The 22,542-nt window shown below is 41.1% G+C and overlaps 1 protein-coding gene across 1 annotated transcript in view; it reads right to left on the minus strand.

Annotated features, from left to right (window-relative positions):
- rsu1 (Ras suppressor protein 1) overlaps window positions 1–22,542 on the minus strand; it is a 213,396-nt gene that overhangs the window by 102,958 nt on the left and 87,896 nt on the right. The window contains 1 exon segment of the mRNA XM_034172800.1: window positions 20,975–21,107. Within this exon segment, the coding sequence (XP_034028691.1) occupies window positions 20,975–21,107 (133 nt within the window).

The raw sequence follows: 22,542 nt of genomic DNA on the forward strand, positions 1-22,542 counted from the left end.
AGCATTCGCTAGCGGTTAGCATTCACTAGTGGTTAACATTCGCTAGCTAGGTCGACCCCTCCTCTCCCCATTGTTACTTTTATAGCTGTTTCTTTTTTACCCGTTTAATACTTCTGTTCATTTTTCAGTCGAACTGCTGTGAATTTTAAGTAATTATTTTACTCCTCTGTAAAATCTTAGGAGCGGCTAGCATTTCGCTAGCGGTTAGCTTGCGTTAGCTATTTCGGACCCCTGTCATCATTTTTTCATTTCAATTTTTTACACTCCTGTTAGTTAATTAACTGTTTAGTGTATTTTATAGCTGCTGCTTTTTTACCTGTTTAATTCATTTATTTGCGTCTGTGTGAGCCTTAGGTGTGGTTAGCTTATCCATTAATGGTTAGCTCGTGTTTACTTGGCTATATTCTTGAATTTCTTAGTGCACAAAGTACACTACTAATTCTACTTTACACCCTCAGTAAATCCTGCGTGATGTTGGAAGATAGGGTGGCTCTCTTAGAGAGCCGTGTCCATAAGTTAGAGCAGCTTCTTAGCTCAGTGGAGTTAGATGTTACGGGCACTCCAGATGAGGTTGGTGTTGGGCCGGCTAGCGAGCCCATTAGCATCAGCTTAGAAATGCCGGCTGTGAAGGACGGCTTTCGGACTGTGCCGAGGCGGAGGAAGCCCCGTAGGGCTTGGTGCCCGGTTGTGGCACCCCAAACACACTCGCCAGTGTGAACTGTGAATCGGTTCTCCCCCTTGGATTTGCCTGATGTGAATTCTCTGAGCCCACAAATGACTTGCACTCCTGTCTCCAGGCCGAAACAGCAGACTTTAGTGATAGGGGATTCTATCACCCACAAAGTCAGGTTACAGACGCAGGCTGACGTTAAATGTATTCCTGGGGCCAGAGCTCCTGACACTGCATCCCATCTTAGGCTGCTGACGATGCAAAAGGGAAGACAGACTAAGGAACATGACATGAGATATAGTCACATAGTTATTCACGGTGGCACCAATGATATCAGGATGAAGCACTCAGAGGTAACAAAAATGGACATAGAGAGGACTTGTGACCTTGCCAGAAAGATGTGTCGGCATTGATTAATAGTCTCTGGTCCCCTCCCCTCCCGGGGTACTGATGAGGCATTTAGCAGGCTGACATCGTTAAATAGTTGGCTGGCGCAGTTTTGTAGACAGCAAGGCTTTAGCTTTATTGATAACTGGCCTTTGTTCTGGAGCCGCTGTGGCCTGCTGATGCCGGACGGCCTCCACCCTACTGGGGAAGGTGCCACCATCTTGTCTGCGAACATAGATAGAGCTCTACAGAGACGGTAACATTAGGAATCTACAGCAGGCAACGGAGCAGGTGATTAGAGACCCTGCAAGGCTTAGGACAAATGTGGGGGTGGAATCCATTAGCTTAGTGGGGAATTTAGTGCAGAAAATCCACTATGGTGATAGTGCAGTTTATTTGCCAGGGAGGGAATTTCAACAAGTTGAGACTGTGGCCTGCTTCTGTAGTCAAGTCCATAAAAATCATAGAGGGACATGCTTTACAAACTTAATACACATTACTATACTGGATGATGTTGAAATTGAGGATGGTCCAGTGGTTGTTCCAGCAATAGCAAAGATTTTGTGTCTGCTACCTACAACACGCGTGGAATGTCTCAAACCTAAACCTACTTCTAGGCATCTTATATATGCAACTCTGGAACCACCCCTAAACCCAAACAGTTCAAATGTTAACCCCACTGAGGTCCTTAGACTGGGTCCCATTAACATAAGATCACTGTCCTCAAAATCATTGTTGATCAATGATCTAATTATTGATCATCACTTAGATATGATTGGGTTATGTGAAACCTGGCTTAAACAAACAGCTGTCCTCCCCTTAAATGAGGCCTGCCCACCAGCATATACATTTAGTCACGTCCCTCGTAATGCGAAGCAAGGCGGGGGTATTGCTCTTATTTATAAATCTAGGCTAAGCTTATTAGCTGTTGGCGGTTACAAATATCACTTGTTTGAGCATCTGATTCTCCGCTCTGCTCAGGATATTACACACTGCTAAGGTCAGAAGAATAAAAATCAGTCGTATTATTTTGTCACTGCATATAGGCCTCCTGGCCCATATTCTGATTCTGAGATGAATTTGGTGCGTTCATCTCTAACTTGTCAACTAGTGTAGATAACATTCTGATCATTGGTGACTTTAACATTCATAAAATAAGCCTTCTGATCCCCTCTGCAAGTCATTTATGGAAATTGTGGATGCATTAGGATTTTGGCAATGCATTCGGGATTCGACGCACATTAGTGGAAATACCCTGGATCTGGTTCTCGCACGTGGTATTGCTGTCACGAATACTGACATCATACCTCTTACATCAGTGGTGTCTGATCACTCACTTATTAAGTTTACAGTTTTGCTGCCGTGTTTAGTGGAACAACAACCTTATATATCATTACAGCGATGCATCAACTCCTCAACTAAGACTGAACTCGAAGCTAGACGTCCTGATGTCTTAGCTTCACATTTGACAAATACCCAGTCAGTAGACAGACTTGTGGATAGTTTAAACTCAGTGCTTAAAACAACACCTGACATGATTGCACCACCTGTGTTAAAACCGCACTCCCCCAAATCACAGTCACCCTGGTTCAATGATTATCTGTGTGACCTCAAGCATAAAGCTAGAGGTCTAGAACAGAAATGGCGTAGTTCAAAATAAGAAGTATTCCACCTTGCATGTGGTGATGCTATCTTAGACTATAAGCATGCATTATTGGCTACAAAGCGGACCCTATTACTCAGATTTGATCAACAAAAACAAGCATAACTCAAAGTTCTTGTTCGACACGGTGGCAACACTTATGCAGTGACAAACACCTGTTTCGCTCTCCCTTTTACAGCACAAGATTTCCTGGATTACTTTTGGAAAGAAATCGAAGACATCCGGTTAAACATATCGCCTGTCTTAACCAGCACTACACCCTGCTATTGAGGTGGGCGCCACTACTGAGGTATTACCTAGATTACAGAATTTGATAGGTATCTCACTAGGCATGCTGACAAAACTCGTAATGTCATCAAAAAAGCACAACCTGTTTGTTGATCCTATACCAACAAAACGTTTAATGACTCGGTGGCCCACTCTTGGGCCGACTGTGCTGGAAATTATTAATCGTTCTTTAACTTCTGGATCTGTTCCTAAATGTTTCAAATCTGCATTGATTAACCATTACTTAAGAAACCTAATCTTGACCCTAGTGCATTGAAAAACTATCGGCTGATATCAAATCTATCATTTTTCTCTAAAATTCTGGAAAAAGTGGTGTCACGGCAGCTCATAGACTATCTTACTGAGAATAATCTCTTTGAGCCACTGCAGTCTGCTTTTAGAAAATATCATTCCAAAGAGACGGCTCTCACTAAAGTGGTGAATGATCTGCTTACAATGGATTCGGACACCATTACGGTTCTGTTGCTGTTAGATGTCAGTGCTGCATTTGATACAGTGGATAATCATATTCTACTTGATAGGCTGGAAAATCATTTTGGGATTACTGGGAGTGCCCTAGCATGGCTGACGTCATACTTGACCAGTCGTTCTCACTGTGTTTTGTACACTACCTCTAACCTTAGTGACATGAAATTTGGGGTTCCACAAGGGTCTGTCTTAGGCCCCCTGCTTTCTCCCTTTATATAGCACCCCTTGGGGCACATATTGTGGTGTTTTGGGATTACCTTTCACTGCTATGCAGATGATACTCAGTTATACATGCCGATAACTGCTGGTAAGTCTCGTTCACATAAAATCCTTAGAAGATTGCCTTGCAGCAGTGAGAAGTTGAATGTCTAGAAACTTCCTACTTTTAACTCTGATAAGACTGAAATGATGGTTCTTGGTCCAGTGAGACATCGGCATCAATTTGACCAGTTAACGCTCAGCCCTCGGCTCGTGTGTCATACATCACACTGACAAAGTGAGGAACCTTGAGGTAATTTTGATCCTTCATTGTCCTTTGGCCTCCACATTAGAAATATTACTAGGACTGCTTTCTTCCACCTGCGAATATAATGAAGATTCGTCCCATCCTGTCTATGGCTGATGCTGATAGACCCTGATCCATGCCTTTATCTCTTTTAGATTGGACGACTGCAATGTTCTATTTTCTGGTTTACCGCAGTCTAGCATTAGTGGTCTCCACTGGTTCAAAATGCTGCAGCCAGACTTCTGAACGAAGCAGAAAGTACAACCACATTACACCCATTTTTGGCATCCCTTCACCGGCTTCCTGTCCCAGTGAGATCAGATTGTAAGGTTGTGCTATTAACCTATAAAATTATTCATGGACTGGCACCTCCCTACCTAGCTGGACCTAATTAAACCTTACGTTACTGGCCCGGGCTTTACGTTCTCAGGGGGTAGGACTACTTTGTGTCCCTAAAGCCTAGTTTACACAGGACGGTTTTGTCGGCGGGCAGTACGTAGACCGAAGTTCGCGGGTAGTTCCGGATGTTTTCGCGGTGGAAAGGGCGGAGCATTTTGCTGACGTTTGGCCACCGTACTATCCGCAAATACGCGGATAAAACAACCGCTAAATCCGCTGAAGTAAAGCGGGAGTTTTGACGCCGTAGCATCCGACACACGTCAGGCAACGGGGGTTAATACCCAGTTCTATCCTTTACAATCACAGGTTAAGAAGCACGTGCGAATGGCGGTGTTCTGCTGCTGCCGTTAATGCCCTGTGTACCGCTGGATTTATCCAGGCAAATCCTGCATTACTCCAGGAACTTTTGCATATAGGCACTGCCCCCAGAGTATAATAGGCTGAAGCAGCAGGATGCCTCTGTCACTGCAGGGGGAGGGAGATCATACTCAGCCTTTTCTTCTCCTTCCTTTTCCCCTCCTCAACGTGTTGCTCCATCTCCACCACAGGGCTACCCTCTGCTTCCGAACCAGACCTCTTGGTAAGTCCTTGCCACTGCCAATTTTCTTTTAGGAGGCATAATGGAGCTTCTCTGCAAAAATATCTGGAGCTGGCCGGTGAGTGAGAGGCCTGCATGCAGCGCGCTAGCGTCTTTATATTGACCGCCGCCTATCGGCCGTTTGGAACGCCGTTAACCGGGAGGTGGCGTTTAGAACGCGTACTGTCCGCTAGCGCCGCCATTTTGTCTGCCTCTGTCGCCAGTTAAAACGCCCTTGAGGACGCCGATGTAGGCTCTATCACCGTTGATTAGGGATACAACGCTGGCCGCCAATTACGGCGGTGTAAACTGCGGCACTACAGGAAGGGGCAGGCTGAAATGGTGATTAAAAAGTATCAAACGCCGTTGTTCACGTTGTCTCCGTCGTCACGCGAATTGTCCGGGAGTGCTCCCGAATTATTCGACATGAGTAATTTTTTCGACGATTCCCGGTAAAGCCGGAACTAAGCCACGCCCCCTAGTGCCAGCGTTAACAACGGTGTGTGATCCTTAAGATGGCCAAAAACTCTTCCAGGATGCTTCTGGGAGCTCTTACCGTCTATGTGTAAACGGGGCTTAAGGTGAATAAGAAGTCTGCGGGTTACAGAGCTTTCTCTTTATCGTGCCCTTGTTATGTGGAATGATCCCCCTGCATCAATAAAACAGTCAGATTCTGTGGAGATTTTCAAGTCCAGACTTAAGACGCACTTATTTCCCTTTCATATGGCTAGCATACTGGTACAGTTTTGTTTTACGCTTTTTACTCTTTAATTCATTTATTAGTAATTGGAACGGGCTGTGGCCTCAACTTTACCTAAATTCTGGGTCTTTTAGTGAAGTTTAGGGCTAGTGGCCAGCGATCACCTTAGTATTTCTCTGTTTTTCTTGTGTTTAATGCTGGCAAATTATACAGTATTTTTTCTTTCTGATGCCTGATTCTGTTTTTCTCTCTGTTTAAGGTGCAGCTCCATCCAGAGATGGGAGTTGTATTCGTGTTGGCGATCCTCCTGTCCTGTGCGCCGATAGCATTTCTTGTATATTTGTCCGAGAATTGTTCTGTAAATTATGTCTGTAGCATGGCCCAAGCAGAAGGTCACCCCTTTGAGTCTGGTCTGCTTGAGGTTTCTTCCTCAGAAGGAGTTTTTCCTTACCACTGTTGCTCTGGGGGTTGGTAAGGTTAGACCTTGCCTGTGTGAAGTGCTTTGAGGCAACTCTGTTGTGATTTGGCACTATATAAATTAAAATAAATTGGAAAAAAAAAAAAACTGAAGGGGAATGAAAGTCAGTAGAAGCAAGATTGAGTACATGTGTATGAGTGGGAGGGAGCCCAGTGGAATAGTGCAGTTACAAGGAGTAGAAGTGGTGAAAGTAGATGAGTTTAAATATTTGGGGTCAACTGTTCAAAGTAATGTAGTGTGTGGTAGAGAGGTGAAGAAGAGAGTGCAGGCAGGGTGGGGTGGATGGAGAAAGGTGGCAGGAGTGATTTGTGAATGAAGAATATCAGCAAGAGTGAAGGGGAAAGTTTACAAGACAGTAGTGAGACCAGCTATGTTGTACAGCTTAGAGACAGTGGCACTAACAAAAAGACAGGAGGCAGAGCTGGAGGTGGCAGAGCTGAAGATGTTGAGATTCTCTTTGGGAGTGACGAGAATGGACAAGATTAGGAATGAACATAGAGGGACAGCTCAGGTGGGACGGTTTGGAGACAAAGTCAGAGAGGTGAGATCGAGATGGTTGGACATGTGCAGAGGAGGGACCCAGGGTATATCGGGAGAAGGATGCTGAGGATGGAGCCACCAGGCAGGAGGAGAAGAGAGAGGCCAAAGAGGAGATTTATGGATGTGCTGAGGGAGGACATGCAGGTGGTTGGTGTGACAGAGGAAGATACAGAGGACAGGGTGAGATGGAAACGACTGATCTGCTGTGGCGACCCCTAACGGGAACAGCCAAAAGACAGAGAAGAAGAAAAAATCTTTTTTTAAGCCTACAAGTTCTTTCATCAACGACATAATTTCTTTTAAAAATATTTATGTTTGTGACTATAGCACAGTTCAATCAAAACAGTGACATTTACCATTATAGTACTAATCAAAAATACCAATAGGTTTGGAAGAGTGAAAAAACTGATGCACACGATATCAGTGGTGGGCACAGTTCCGCTAATCCGCTAACCACTAATCATCGAAGATAATGTTTTCATTATCGGATTAGCTTTTCAGATAACTTTGAAAATCATCATCGGACGAGTTATCTTCCAATAAGTTTTAATAATATAATTATTCGACCACTAACATATTTTTGGAGGAGTGGTAAACAAAGCTTTACAGTTACAAACATTTATTAAGTTTAAAATCAGTTGAGTACCTACCTGTTAAATGTTTTGTAGTTGATGTGCAGTTCTATCCTCTGCAAACCGAGGAGAGCTGGTTCCAGAAGAAACCACTCTATCCTCTGCAGGCAAAGGACAACTGGTCACAGAAAAGAAAAAAGCTCTTTTTTTTTTTACCCCATACTGATACGCTGGCATTATCACCCATGTCATCCAGAGGCACACAGTTTTAACTTGTCGTTAAAATTTTAAGCAAACTAATTTCGGACAAGTTATTAAAATTAACGTCATGTCTGAAGTTTTATAAAGTGAAAATATTAAATAGATGTTTTAGTTTTAATGTAATGCACTAATTTTGAAAGTCTTAGTGTGGACATGCTGTGTCCAGGTGCATTATGGGTAATCTCAGTACATTCACAACAGAAGAAATGCATTTGAGACACTATGATCAGGCTCCACACAGACAACAGCATTAAACCCTTATTCTCTGGGTTTATAGACATTGTTATTGTGTTTGTTTTATGTAAAAATGCCAGAAGAAGCCCAGGTTGCTTCTCCATTATTTTCAATTGGAATCACTGCAATCGATTCCTGTTTGCTCTTTAGAGTCCTGTTTATGTCAAACACTGTCTGTCATCTTTGTTCCAGAGTAATACATATAATAAGATGTCTGAAATTCAGTTTGCATTTATTAAATTCCACGCATCTTAAATGCAGCAGACACGGATTATCTGGAATTTTGTTTTGGCAAGTTTTCACAGTCTCTACTGCAATCTACTGGCCACTAGTGTTCATGGCAGTATGAGCGTCTGAACGGCAGTAGATGGTAATGTTCTATTTATTTTGACGCAGGTTATATCAGACGGTTATCAAATAACAACTTGACTTTTTTGGCTTTTTGCAAATGGCTTTTTTTTTTAACAAATAAAAAAAAGGCATATTTTACAAATCAGGCTCAATAAGGTGGACAGTCATTAGGCCACTTCACCAACAGTAAAACAGGTAAATTTAAGGGCCATAACAAGATTGAGGCCAAATGCACACAAAGGAGGATTCAAATGCCACTCATGAAATTTCGGGAGCTAACCCAAATGCCTCTTACAGTAGTCACCACACACCATTCAACCACAGCACATGCACGCTACATTCGCGTGTAGCTTGTGCCAGAAACCAATTCAATCGGCGGGCAAGATGAGTTGCAACTGCCATCTGATCGTGCTCACAACATTCGTACAGCATGTCGTACGCAGGTCGGAAAAATTGTGCCGCAGCCGAAGGGCTGCACGAAATCATCTGCAACATCGAACCCTGACCGATGGCACAATCAAGTCAGGCTTCACACCAGCAGCCGAATGATGGCGAATGTCGGGCGAGTGGACATTCAATCCACTCTCAGCTGGGGTCGGCTAGAGTCCAGGTGCCACCCGCAAACATCCAGCGCCACTCGCAGGTCACTTAGAAAAGGTGGGGCCATTCATGCTGCCAGCACAAAAGTAGAGGGCAAGCAGACCACTTTCGAGATGGCTGTGCGAATGGCCCCATATTTTCTAAGTGCCCCACGAGTACTGTCGAGGTGTGGCTGAGGTGGAAAATGTTTGAACGTTGGCCGGAGTGCAGTGCTATCGCTGTCCAGCGCAGTGTGCATATCTAGATGCAGCGTTTTTGAATTGTTTGTGCAATGTTCACTTGAATGTTCACGTAATTAATGTGTGATGGAGATTTTGAACATTTCAAAGTTTTCTTTGCACATAGGCATGAAGCCAGCGCACAGTTTACAATGGTTTACAGTGCGTTTACGTGTTTACTCTCCTGCACAGCAGAGTGTGTGTAAGTGCAAGTATCAAAGTCGTGCAAGTGTCTGGGCACCTTCACTCTCTCAGTGACATTGACAGAGTGAACACAACATGTTAAATTAAATTAAACAAAGAATAATAAATAAATGTTGCAATAAATAAATACATAATTTACATGACAAATACATAACTACAATATTAAATAAATGATTAAACATATATATATATATATATATATATATATATATATATATATAAAATAAGGATATGAACTTAATAAATAAAGTACAAATAACATAAAGTAAAATAAATATTCAAAGAAAGAAGAGGGAGAAGACCATACTGCTCCCCCTGACACGCCCACCCGCTTGCTCATTCATGTGAGCTCGTCAGCGATGTGATGTCCGTATTGATATGATCACACTCACTATGGTGTTACGCATCTGTCAGGGGACAGTGGTTGACATGTAATCATGGGTTGGATGTCATTTGAAATCAAGCAGGGAGGGAGCTGATCATGGCCCACGACCATTGAATGCGTTCCTCGGCTGGTTGCATCTCTCCAGCTGACCGCAGCGTCAGCACAACGCAATCCTGGGGAACACATATTGTCACATGTGCTCCAATGTGCAAGGCACAATGGTGTATGAATGTGTGCAAATGATGATGACAAAAGCTATCACCTTTGGCTCGCCCCAGCCACGCACATGGTGATGACCATGCACAGCTGCTGAAGGACCCTCAGTGGCTGTGAACTTTGCTGGACTGAGCACCGGTCAGTGCACGCATGGGTATCATTTTATTTCACACATGTAATTTCATTAAAGTCCTTGCTTACGTCTATGAGTATGAATGAAGAGGAACAGACAGATGACATGTCCTGTATTCTCTGCTCTTTTTACATATATCAGGAACTAAATATTCCATGCTTCCCCGGTGCTGGGACAGCTCCTCGCTGCTGTGTGATGTGCAGTCTTACATCTGTCTCTGTGTGTTCATGTACATGCACATGAGCGTACACGAAACCATAGTCCGACCATGTGTCCCTCCCGACAGGGGCTGCAATTTTTTGCGGTTCACCAATTCAGTTTTTTTTTCACCCTTTTTCGGACAGTTTCTGTCTTTGTCGACCAACTTCATGTTATGTGCGAATGGGCCATAAAGAACATCAGTGTACAAAATGTGAACACAAATAAGTCACATCAGTTAAATGCTAAAAAAAAAACAAAAAAAAACAAGTGAACCTTTAACCTAGACCTATGTAAACAAGCCAAAAGAATACAACTGTCTTATTTCAATTGGCAAGCTTTTCCATGACCAAGGTGCATGATAAGAAAAGGCTTTCTTTTGTCTTGAGAATACAGAGCTTGAGCTGGTACACAGGGTGTAAGTAGATCACCCAAGTATCAAGCTAAACCATGAAAACTTTTATTTGTTAATAGCAGTACCTTAAAATATGACCTCACATGAACAGCAAGCCATTCAAAAGGAGACCAAAACTGGAGTAATATGACCAAACTTTATACCCCAGTTAGGACTCTAGCTGCAGCATTCTGAACAATCTGAAGAGACTGAACAAAAGCATGGACAAATGTGTCTGCATCCCTGATTGACAGAACAGGTTGAATCCTTGCAATATTAAGCAGATTGAAAAAAAGCAGTCTTTGCATGTCCTCCAATATGTAGATAGAAGGACAAAGTAAAGTCAAGGATCACCCAGAGAATTTTTTAACTTTGTACTTTGATGAATGACACAACCATCCAATCTCAATGATAACACTATGTAACACAATTTTTGTTCGTGGCTTCTAAGTGTTATATTTCAAATGCTTATGTCTAAAGTCTATGGAAAAATGACTACATTCAGCACAAACTTTGATTTGATTTTTTTTTTTTTTTAAGTTCTAGAAAGTTCTAAACGTTTCTTGAAATTTCTAGATAATTCTGGAAACCTCTAGAAAATTCTGGACAGTTCTAGCAGTTAAAGAATATTCTAGAAGACTACTCAGTACCAGTGAAGGCGAATCGAGAATATTCTTGAAAACTGACAAATTTCGAAATATCATTGTCCTGATCACAGAAGTTTCTGTGGAATAACAGCTATTTTCTATTTATTTAAGGCATAACAGGTTAGGAAAACACACTGTGTACCCAGGAACAAAACAAAAATAAAAATTTGTTACATAGTGTAACCAATCAAACTGATTGGTCCTATGAGCTTCACAGGACCAATGACCATCAACTCAGTCTTCTCTGAATACCAACGTAGGAAATTGCAGGATATTCATCATCATTAAATTGAGCACCATATAAAGATATGGTATAATCACCATAGCAATTAAAAGCAACTCCAAAGCATTGCAATGCCTATCCCAAGATAGGCTATGTATTAAGAGAACAACAAAGGCCCAATACAGAACCCTGAGGCAACCCATAACTTACAGGCACAAGTTAAGAGGTAGTGTTATTATAAGAGATTCAATAATAACAGTTTGATAAATACAATATCATCTACAAAAGAACCTGACCAGCAATATAAAACCAATTTTCCAGTCGATCCAGCAAGATATGGTGATCAACCACATCAAATGCAGCACTAAGATGAAACATCAGCAGCTCTACGGTGGTGTCCGAATTGCCAGCAAAAGATCATTCACCGCCCTTGCAAGAACTGTCTCTGTTGAATGATGAGCTCTAAATAAAAGGTCTCAATCTAATTCCAGAAAGGGCCAAGAGGGTGCAGGTTTTCTTTGCAACCACCCACTCCACCAGGTGATATCACTGATTAACATTACTTTGAGCAGATGGGATGAGTTCATCAGTGAAATCACTTGGTGGAGTGGGTGGTTGCAAAGAAAACTTGCACCCTCTCGGCCCTTTCTGGAATAAATTTGTCTGTTTGGAATGAGTAGCCTATTCTCTTTGGTTGTATAACTCATTAAGCTTTTAACTCAGCCACATGGGGTGAGCAGCCAGTACATTCTGAGAGACGGTCCCAATCCCAGATAAATGAGGAGGGTAAAAGGAGGTAGGGCATTAACCTTAAAAGTTTGTTAAATATCAGCCACATGGGGTGAGCAGTCAGTACACTCTGAGTGCCAGTCCCAAGTCCGAATAAAGGACTAGGGTTGCATCAGGAAGGGCATCCGGCATAAAACAAGCCAACCCAACCATGTAGACTAAAAATCGAATTTCCATACCGGTGTCCCAGTTTATATTCCCCCGACCTTGGATATCTTACCCCCACTTTGGATATTCCCCCAACCCCTGCATAGCAAGTCTGCTGCAGTATTATCACACATTTCATCCTACCCAGATTTATACTTGACTGACAGAGTGGAAACAACATTGATATTATATGTCTCAATGATGTGGTCTTGCCCTGGACTGATTGAAGGCCTATTCAAATTTTGAACATATATCTACTTGTGGATGCACAAAGGTTAGCTATAGAAGCAAAATCCTCCATTCTGAAATGAATGACCACTTTTTTGTGTAAATGTTCTCAATTCACATCTATAATTTCTTCCCTGCTCATGTATTATTTGACCCTCTTAGTAAGGCTAAATAGACCTGACACTTCAGTAAAGTAATTAGAAATATAGTTTAAAGGTTGCTACATCATTGATGCTGGCTGAATTTGGTGATATACAATTTGAATTTGTATATATTCTTGATGTTGGGTAGGGATGGAAATATAGAGTTTTAAAGGTTGCTCCATCCTGACTGGGCCCTTAACAAGGTTTGAGTAAGCATTTGATCAGTGCCCTGTAGGAATGTTGCCTTTCAGGGATGGGGGGGAAGATATCTACTGGCCATCCAGTTGATGGCAGTGTTCATCGTAGTGTGAAGAGCAATTGCCACACAATCGCTAAAAGTGCTGAATCACTTAAACAGAATTTTCAGTTTTCAAATTGCCTTTTTTTTAACGAATAAAAAAAATTACATTTATTAATACAGATTTATTTGTTAGTTACTTGTGTGTTATATACCGACCAACCACTGAACCACTAATTTTCCCATTTTCACTTTACAAAATGACAGAGGTGACGTTAATTTCAATAACCTGTCCAGAATTAGTTTGTTTAAATTTTTAACCATAAGTCAAAACTGTCTGCCTGTGCATGACTTGTGTGATACACCTGCAGGTCTGTATGGTGTGGAAAAAAAAAAAATTTCTCCAATGTCCTTTCCCTCTGGTAGTCAGCTCTCCTCTGCTGGCAGACGATTGAGTGCTGCCACTCATAGCTGTGTATCTGTTACAAAACATGTAACAGGCAGGTACTAAAATCTATGATTTCAGACTTTACAAATGTTTTTTAACTGCTAAGCTTTATTCACTATGCCCGCAAAAATATGTTAGCAGTCTAAAAGTTATCAGAACTAAATTTATCGGAAGCTAATTGGTCCGCTGATGGTTTTCAAGTTATCTGAAAAGCTAATCCGCTAAGGAAAACAGCTTTGATAATTAGCGGTTAGCAGATTATTATTCCTTCTATCTTCACCATGGTGTTTTAATTCAGTCGAATAGTTTCTCCTTGCTCCATGCCATTCTCCATATTTGTTCACAGGTAGAACAGCTTCGTAGTTCTCTTTCAATTTTCCATTGTCTGTCTTCCTTTTACTTCTTGCACTCATGTATTCATTATTCCTTTTCACAGATCATTCACCAGTTGGCTTATGTTTTATAGTTTGTTTTCACTGTCACATTTGGGGCTATATGCTTAAATTTACTTCTGCATCTCTGGTGCATTTATGTTTCCCAATAATTTTCAGTTTTCCCATCAGCTGCACCATCAATTTAAATTAATTTCAATTTATTAATTTATATAGTGCCAACTCGCGACAAAGTCGCCCCAAGGCGCTTCACACAATTCACAACACAAATTAATCTAAAATCAAAATTAAAAGCAAGAAAAGCACAATAAAAAGATAAAAAACAGTAGAATAAAAAGAAATTACAAAGCAAGCACAAACAGATTCAATTAATGATAAGACAGTCTAAAAAAGTGGGTCTTCAGTCTTGATTTAAAAGTCTCCACCGTGTCAGACTGCCGAATAACAGCAGGTAGATCATTCCAAAGAGTCAGACCACGGTAGGAGAAGGCTCTATACCCCACAGACTTCTTGTTCATCTTCGGAACTGTCAGATCCCGCTTTTTAGATACACGGCATACACTCACCCTCCGATGAGTGTGTTTGTGTACAAAACCAGCTCTCCGTCTCTGGGGTCCGACCTTCATGTCTCCACGGGTATTACCCGGCAGGGCTGCACAAAGGCTGTTCAAGCTGGTTGCGAGGAGATTCGTCTAGCTGCTCACTGCCTCCATCCGGACGTCCACCCCGCTGAAGCTGATGTCGCACCCCGGTCGAGTAGCCTTCTCAGGAACCAGGATACGAACTGGCCACGCCCGTTAACGGCAGCTCTCTTCTTATGGATCAGGGCTCTTGGAATGTTGCTAGATTTTAAATTTAGTGACTCATACAGCGAGTCCCCAGGATGTGTTATTTTCATTAAAAAACCAGACTAACCTTTTAGAGCCTTTTGATGTTGTACACCCATAAACTTACTTACACCTTAAGAAGCATCAATAATCCAATGTCCCAGCCTTAACACGTTAACTGCATGCTTGGAAATTTATTGCAGGTTTTGCAAGTGCCAATAACATAATCAACATAGGTTATATGGTGATAATTTCACAACAGTAATTCAAGTATAATTAGAATAATGATTGGCAGAGATTTTTGTTTTAATTCAATATTCTGACTGATCTTACTTTGACTGGGACTGGATTGACTTCTTAACAATTTTTTCTAGGAGTGAAGGAAGGAGGTTTTTGAGGTTAGGGTCCCCAGCTCGATGAACTTGATTTCCTCTTCATCAGCTATTAATCTTTAGCTGACCACGATCCTTGTGTGATGTTGTAATCCTTCAGGAAGTTAATCCACATAAGAATTTATTCCGTCTTCATCAACCAAAAGTTGATCTAATCCATTCTGGGTATGCGTGATGTCCTGAGAGAGAAATCGTGAACATTCCCCACTCAGACTCTAGGCCAGTGTTACGCTCCTTGTTCTGCTACTCCGTGACGGGACGGCCTAGTGGGGAGTTGAAAATCTCTCTCAAATAATCTTTTATGGCTCCAGTCCTCTCACTCCCGATTCCAATTGCTGCTCACAAGATAGGTCAAGTCGTTGTGATCTCCTCGTACAGGGGAGTAGTGGGCAACAGCACCTCTCCCTGGAGAATAACCCCGTTTTCTGGTGTTTCACAGGTTATATATGTTCTTGACTCTTGTTGTCCTCAGATGATCTTGGTTACCATGGGGACGCTGTTGACTCAAAGCCTCCTCCCTTCTCCTTCTACTTTACTGGAAATCCCCGTAGCCCCTACCAGTAACTTATTTCTCAAGTTCCTCTTTTTTGTTAACACTTCAGCTTTTCTGAGAATTCATTCTTTTAAATCATTTCTTCAAAATCACATCAATCATATTCAATCATTTCATTATAACTCTCTTTTACATAAAAACAATTCATATGATCATATACAAACATTCTCATTCCTTATTATTCATTTCATATTTTACCAACATCTTAATCATTTGATCAGTTGTTTAACATCAGCTTTTCTTGCCCTACTTGCGACATCTTCTTCACTTCCTTTTTTTCTCTGACTCTGCACTCTTTATGAAAAACAACTCATATAATTATTCATTTCACTTATTTGTAACATACTTTTTCTAATCAACTCTTAATTTTAACACATTAATACTTAATTTGATCATACTTGTCATGTTAGAATCATTCTTAGACATATTCCCTCGTCTTCACCACCGAGTTCATTCCGTGGGCCTCCCCATTTGCAATGGAAAAGTCCGGTATGATCTCACTTACTCCTGAAGGTACCAAAAACTGTGCAGTTAATCCAACAGCATGTATATTAATTCCATGGCTCGTATTATATTCCAAGATGAAAACAAGCTGAAAGCAAGCTTAAAGTCATCTTTTCTGACAGAACACACAGAAGCCCTGCGCCCTGCGAACGCAAGAGCCTCGCATGTACGCAGGGCTTAACCAAGTCCGCCAGGTAGGAAGGTGCCAGTCCATGAACAATTTTATAAACCAACAATAAAACTTTAAAATCCAATCTGGCAGAAACCGGTAGCCAATGAAGGGATGCCAGAATGGGAGTAATGTGGTCAAACCTTCTATTTTGTGTCAAAAGTCTGGCAGCAGCATTCTGTACCAACTGAAGTCCTCAAATGCTAGACTGCGGCAGTCCAGAAAATAAAGCATTTTTCCAGTCTGGAAGAAATAAACACATGTATCAAAGTCTCAGCATCAGCCATAGACAGGATGGGACGAATCCTCGCCACATTTCGCAGATGAAAGAAGGCAGTCCTCGTAATGTCTCTAATGTGGGGGCCAAAAGACAATGTAGGATCGAAAAGTACTCCAAGATTCCTCACTTTGTCCATATGATGCACAACACATGAACCAAAATTAAGCGCCAACTGGTCAAAATGATGCAGATGTCTGGCTGGACCAAGAACCATCATTTCAGTCTTATGTACAATTGAGTATCATCAGCATAACAATGAAAGGCAATCCCGTAATGCCACAGAATATGCCCAAGGGGTGCTATATAAAGTGAGAAAAGCAAGGGGCCTAATAACACAGACCCCTGTGGAACCCCAAATTTAATTTACCAAGGCCAGAAGTAGTGTTATTATACACAACACAATATGAACGACTGGACAAGTATGACCATGTTCTGTTAGTCAATCACCTCTGGTCCCTAATTTTGTTGATTGATTTCTGGCTGCTTAAAAAGATACCAGATGGTTAATCAGTTTCACAGCTATTATTGTCACATTTGTTTTGCTCTTTCCTAGTATATTTGATCTTTGCTACATTCTTTGACCACTATTTTTACCTTCTGTTTTTTTGTGCTTTCACCAGACTTTTGTGATTCTCTGTGTACAGATTTTTGGATGGGATTTGTGATACTGAGTTTGCATCAGACACTGGACATTTCTGCAGTAACCACTGTGTACTGATCAGCGCATATACTTTTGACCTTGTCTCAGTTTTTTCCCTTTTTTGAATAAACACTGTTTTGGCTACCCAAAAAAAGTGTTATTCTTTCACAAAGAGGCGATCTGTCTCAGTAAACTGTGACAAGACCTGAATTTTTGGCGATACCGGCCACACGAAACAAAACTAATCCTAATCATAAAGCCTTTGAAAAGGCTTTCTCTCTCCCACACCACTGTACTATGAAGCAATTACTGTATAATGTTTCATTAATTAAGCTCCCAAAGGTAGACAGCAGTGACCACAGGGGTCCCCTGGTTTATCCACCACATTCCACACAAACAAGAAGGTTTATGGCTGCCTCTGTATGTGAATACAGCAGTGTTACTTTCCTTTGGGTTGCTCTTGCTTCAATTCAGGGAATTAATTCCCTTGGTCTTGCATTCTTGTCCTAATTTTGCCACAGGTTTACAAGCCAAAAGGGAAACGGCATTGTCCTTGTGGAAGAAATAATTATCCAAAATGACAGCTATCAGCTTAGCTAGCTATAATATATGGTCTAATTTTATAAATGTATGTCCTACTTATGTCATGTGAACCAATACTGCATAATACAAATGCACTGCTTTTGCAGAACAGTTAAATTCATAATAGAGGTGTTTCAGAAATGAGCCTGTTAAAGCTTATTTCCAAGCATGCAATGTTTTCTACTAATATGTGTTCATCTGTGATGACAAGCTACTACCCAATTAGGGATCATATAAAATTGTTTCTTATAGCTGTAATGTTATAATTTGGTGCAAGATTAACTGCATTAAGTGTTGCTGCAAAAAGATTCCAGCCTATGCCCAATTCAATTGATCAACTGAATACAAATAAATGACAAATAACTCAATAAAAACAACATCAGCAAATAAAGAAAACAATTAGCAGAAATTGCTTTAAAATACATGTGCTTAAGACAGTGTGGTGGGGACATTGTCTCTGCCGAACACAGTGACACAAAGCAGCGGATCAGTCACAGAGTGTGCCTCTGAGCAGACACTGTAAAGCATTCAAACAGAGGATTTACAGTGTCTGCTTTTGCTTGGAACAAAGATTTAATAACAGTATTCTGCAATCTCCCCACCAGCTCTCTTCACCAGTGAAGTAAAAACTTGCCCTTGTATTCCTGCCACCTGCTGCACTGAATATGTTCACATTCAAATTAATTTTTGTTTGTGGCTCTCAGGATATCTCTCTGAAACTGTGGGGCACACAAATACTTTGCAATGGGATTTATTAATTTTTAGTAAGCAATCGCAGTTTGCTGCAAATCCACACAGCTGTAAATAGGTACTGGCCTCAGCTGGGGAAGTAATCTGTGTTGGACTAGCATCCTGTCCAGGGTGAGGCAGGTAAGCACCAGCACAAACAGGCCTAACAGTTTGCTGCAAATCTGAACTTTGCTGCAATATAAGTTCTATGACTGTGATACTGTGGACAGACCCAGATATATACAGTTGTATGCAAAAGTTTGGGCACCCCTGATAATTTGCATGACTTTCCTTTATAAATCATTGGTTGTCGAGATCAGAAATTTCAGTTAAATATATCATATAGCAGACAAATACACTGATATTTGAGAAGTGAAATGAAGTTTCCAGTATTTACAGAAAGTGTGCAATAATTATTTAAACAAAACTGGGCAGGTGCATAAATTTAGGCACCCTTGTCATTTTAGTGATTCAAATAGATTTAGCACTAAAAATTGGTTTCTTTTGCTCATTGACCCTTGACCTCCTTATACAGGTGAATCCAATCACGAGAAAGGGTATAAGGTGGCCATTTGCAAATGTTTCCCCTCTTTGCATCTCTTCTAATGAGTGGCATCAAGGGGGGGCTCTAAACAGCTCTCAAATGACCTGAAAACAGATTGTTCAACATCATGGTTTAGGGAAAGGATATAAAAAGCTATCTCAGAGATTTCAGCTGTCAGTTTCCACTGTGAGGAACATAGTGAGGAAATGGAAGACCACAGGCACAGTACTAGTTAAGGCCCGAAGTGGCAGGCCAAGAAAAATCTCAGATAAGCTGAAGCAAAGGATGGTGAGAACAGTCATAGTCAACCCACAGACCTGCTCCAAAGACCTACAACATGATCCTGCTGCAGATAATGTCTCTGTGCAACATTCAACTATACAGGGCACTTTACACAAGGAGATGCTGTAATGCAGAGGAAGCCTTTTCTGCTGCTTGAAGTATAATAAAGCACATTTGGACAACCCAGCTTAATTTTGAAATAAGGTGCTATGGACTGATGAAACTAAAATTTAGTTATTTGGACATACCACGGGGTGGTATGCATGGCTGAAAAAGAACACAGCATTCCAAGAAAAACACTTGCTACCTACGGTAAAATTTGGAGGTGGTCCCATCATGCTGTGTGGCTGTGTGGCCAGTGCAGGTACTGGGAATCATGTTAAAGTTGAGGGTTACATGGGCTCCAGTCAATATTCTTGAGAACACTGTTCATGAATCAGTGACAAACTTGAAGTTGCGGCGGGGTTGGATCTTTCAACAAGACAATGACCCTAAACACTGCTCAAAATCTACTAAGGCATTCATGCAGAGGAACAAGTACAACATTCTGGAATGGCCATCTCAGTCCCCAGACCTCAATATTATTGAAAATCTGTGGTGTTATTTTAAGCGGGCTATCCATGCTCGGAAACCAACAAACCTGACTGAAGTGGAGATGTTTTGTAAAGAAGAATGGTTCAAAACACATTCAACCAGAATCTAGACTCTCATTGGAAGCTATAGGAAGCATTGAGAGGTTGTTAGTTCTGCAAAAGGAGGATCTACTAAATATTGATGCATTTTTTTCTGTTGGGGTGCCCCAATTTATGCACCTGCCTAATTTTGTTTAAATAATTATTGCACACTTTCTGTAAATCCTATAAACTTAATTTCAATTCCCAAATATCACTGTGTTTGTCTGCAATATGATATATTTAACTGAATTTGCTAATCCAAACAACCAATGATTTATAAAGGAAAATCATGGAAATCATCAGGGGTGCCCAAACCTTTACATACAACTGTATATAGAATTCCACACATTTCTATTTGCAAGCACTCCCATGCTGTCAAATCTGATATCACATCAATATTTGTGATTGTTGGGACAGATTAGTTGTTCAGAACAATGTGACAGGAAAAAGCATTGATAACATGATTTGGTTGATTTCAGCAGGTGGTATTTTACTATGTACATTATCAAACCAGGTCCAGCAACTGCTCGACTGTATGTATGTATCTGTCTATCTGTGCAGACAATATGTATGAAATCTTGACAAAGACATTGTAGATCAATTTGAAACTTCACTATGACCATGGACAAGTTCAAAGTTGGTGTGTTTTTCAATTCAAATTGTGTCCACCAAGAGGCTAAGTCTCTGAAACCTATCTGACAAAATCTTTGTGTGTCAAATCAACCTTGGTACATAAGGTTTCTTCATTACGACCTCAGGCAGGTTTTACGTCAGGCATATTTTGATTCTGTCACCAATAGGAGTCTGAGTATCTGAAACCTTGTGTATGCCATATCATGATAAAGATTTTGGGTGTCAAGGTCAAACTTGGTACCCAAGATCATGTCACTATAACCTCAGACAAGTTTGGTTTGTAGTTTCAATCCATTAATACTTGTGGAATGATGGACAGGATAAAACAGAAACCTTCTGGAGACTGGTCTTGTACACTTTAGTATGATAATTCTCTGTATATAATATGGCATTTCCAAGTGTATGAGAAATGCAAGTTTCACATGAAAAATCATTACTATACTCGCTGTGAGAATGTATTAATACTTACTATTTGTATGTCTCTGAGCGGACATATTCAAAAACATGGGAGACACCCAGTTGGAATTGGTCTGCAATAGGAGTGACCCAAGGATTATTCTCTGCTTTAAAAACCTGCTTGGGTCCAGTCAGATCCAGACTGCCTAAACAAAGAGAGTTTAACAGATTACATTTGTCATTATTAATTATTACATGGCTGAGAGTGTATGATATTTCTATCACAATCACAAAACACATTCATAAGTAAACTATGACAAATGATACAGACACAATTAGTCAGACTTTTGCCAACATAATACAGCCTGTGACTTGACCAGGTTCACACACTTAGACTAGAGCATTCTCTGCCATTGTTTTAGCTTCCCACGTTCTGTCAGCTTACATGGAGACCATGAGTGGAAAGTTATTTTCAGGTCTGTCCAGAGTTGTTCAACTGAGTTCAAGTCCAAGCACTGGCTAGTCTACTCCTCTTGTCTTTAATATGTCCTGTTGGAATGCCCAGTCTGAGATCCGTGTGGGTTAAAGCATGTATTCCTTCAGAAGATCATTGTAACTGATGTGTTCCATGGTTCCCTTCAACCTCAGAATTGTCCCAGTATGGTACTGTTGAAAACTAACCAGCATGATACTGTCACTAATGTACTACACTGATGGAATGGAGAATAGGGCTGCAGCTATCGAATATTTTTGGAATCGAGTATTCTATCGATTATTTTATTGATTAATGAAGTAATTGGATAAAAAGTACTTTTGTGTTTTTAAACAATATCTACTCGTATAGTGGCAGGGCTCTCCCTAAAGGCCCTGTCACAACTTGACGATTTGGCCTGCGTATGCAGACTGTTTTCAAAACTCTGGAGCATGCTGGCGTATGTCTAATAAATTAATGCAGCTGTCACACCCTTGATGATTTACCAGTGTCTGCTGACAGCCCAGTTTCCACCAGTAGTTCGGTGTCGGTAATGCACGTTGTGGTGCCGGTGTCGCAGACTGAACGGTCTGCCCCTAAAAATCGGTCCACCTCTTGCATCTGCGCATGCATCATTTTGGGAACACAGCAGCACGTCTGAGACGGAGTCTCTTCACCCAAAGCAAACAAATGGATTCATGGGGATTATTAACCATCAGATGATAAGGTTACAAAACCTCTTAAAATCATTCTAAAGTCAATTTTAAGCAGAAACTCAACGAAATTCCGTGGCACTCTGAAAGACCGATGCGCAGTAAACCACATCAGCTAGCAGCTCGTTTAGCCATGCGCTGTGATCGGTTCCGCGCTTGATGAAATAATGCTGAATATATGTGTAAATGATTGTTGTACAAAAGCTTCAGATATCTGTCACTGAGATAGATGATGACTGGAGTGCAGTGTGAAGCAGAAACAAGGTGTTAATCCGAACCGTGTCATCAGGGGGGCCGCTTTTTAGGGGGTGGGGGGGCGTTCGGTCGGTGACACCGGTCAGAAACAGAGTAATTAAACATTATTCAATTTTTTTATTTTTATTTATTATCTTGGTGGACCATTTTCATTGTGTATGCTGATGAGTGGATTGGCTGTGGGAAACGCTGCCGTGAATG

This window comes from Thalassophryne amazonica, chromosome 1 (genome assembly GCF_902500255.1).
Source record: "Thalassophryne amazonica chromosome 1, fThaAma1.1, whole genome shotgun sequence".
Lineage (NCBI taxonomy): Eukaryota > Metazoa > Chordata > Actinopteri > Batrachoidiformes > Batrachoididae > Thalassophryne > Thalassophryne amazonica.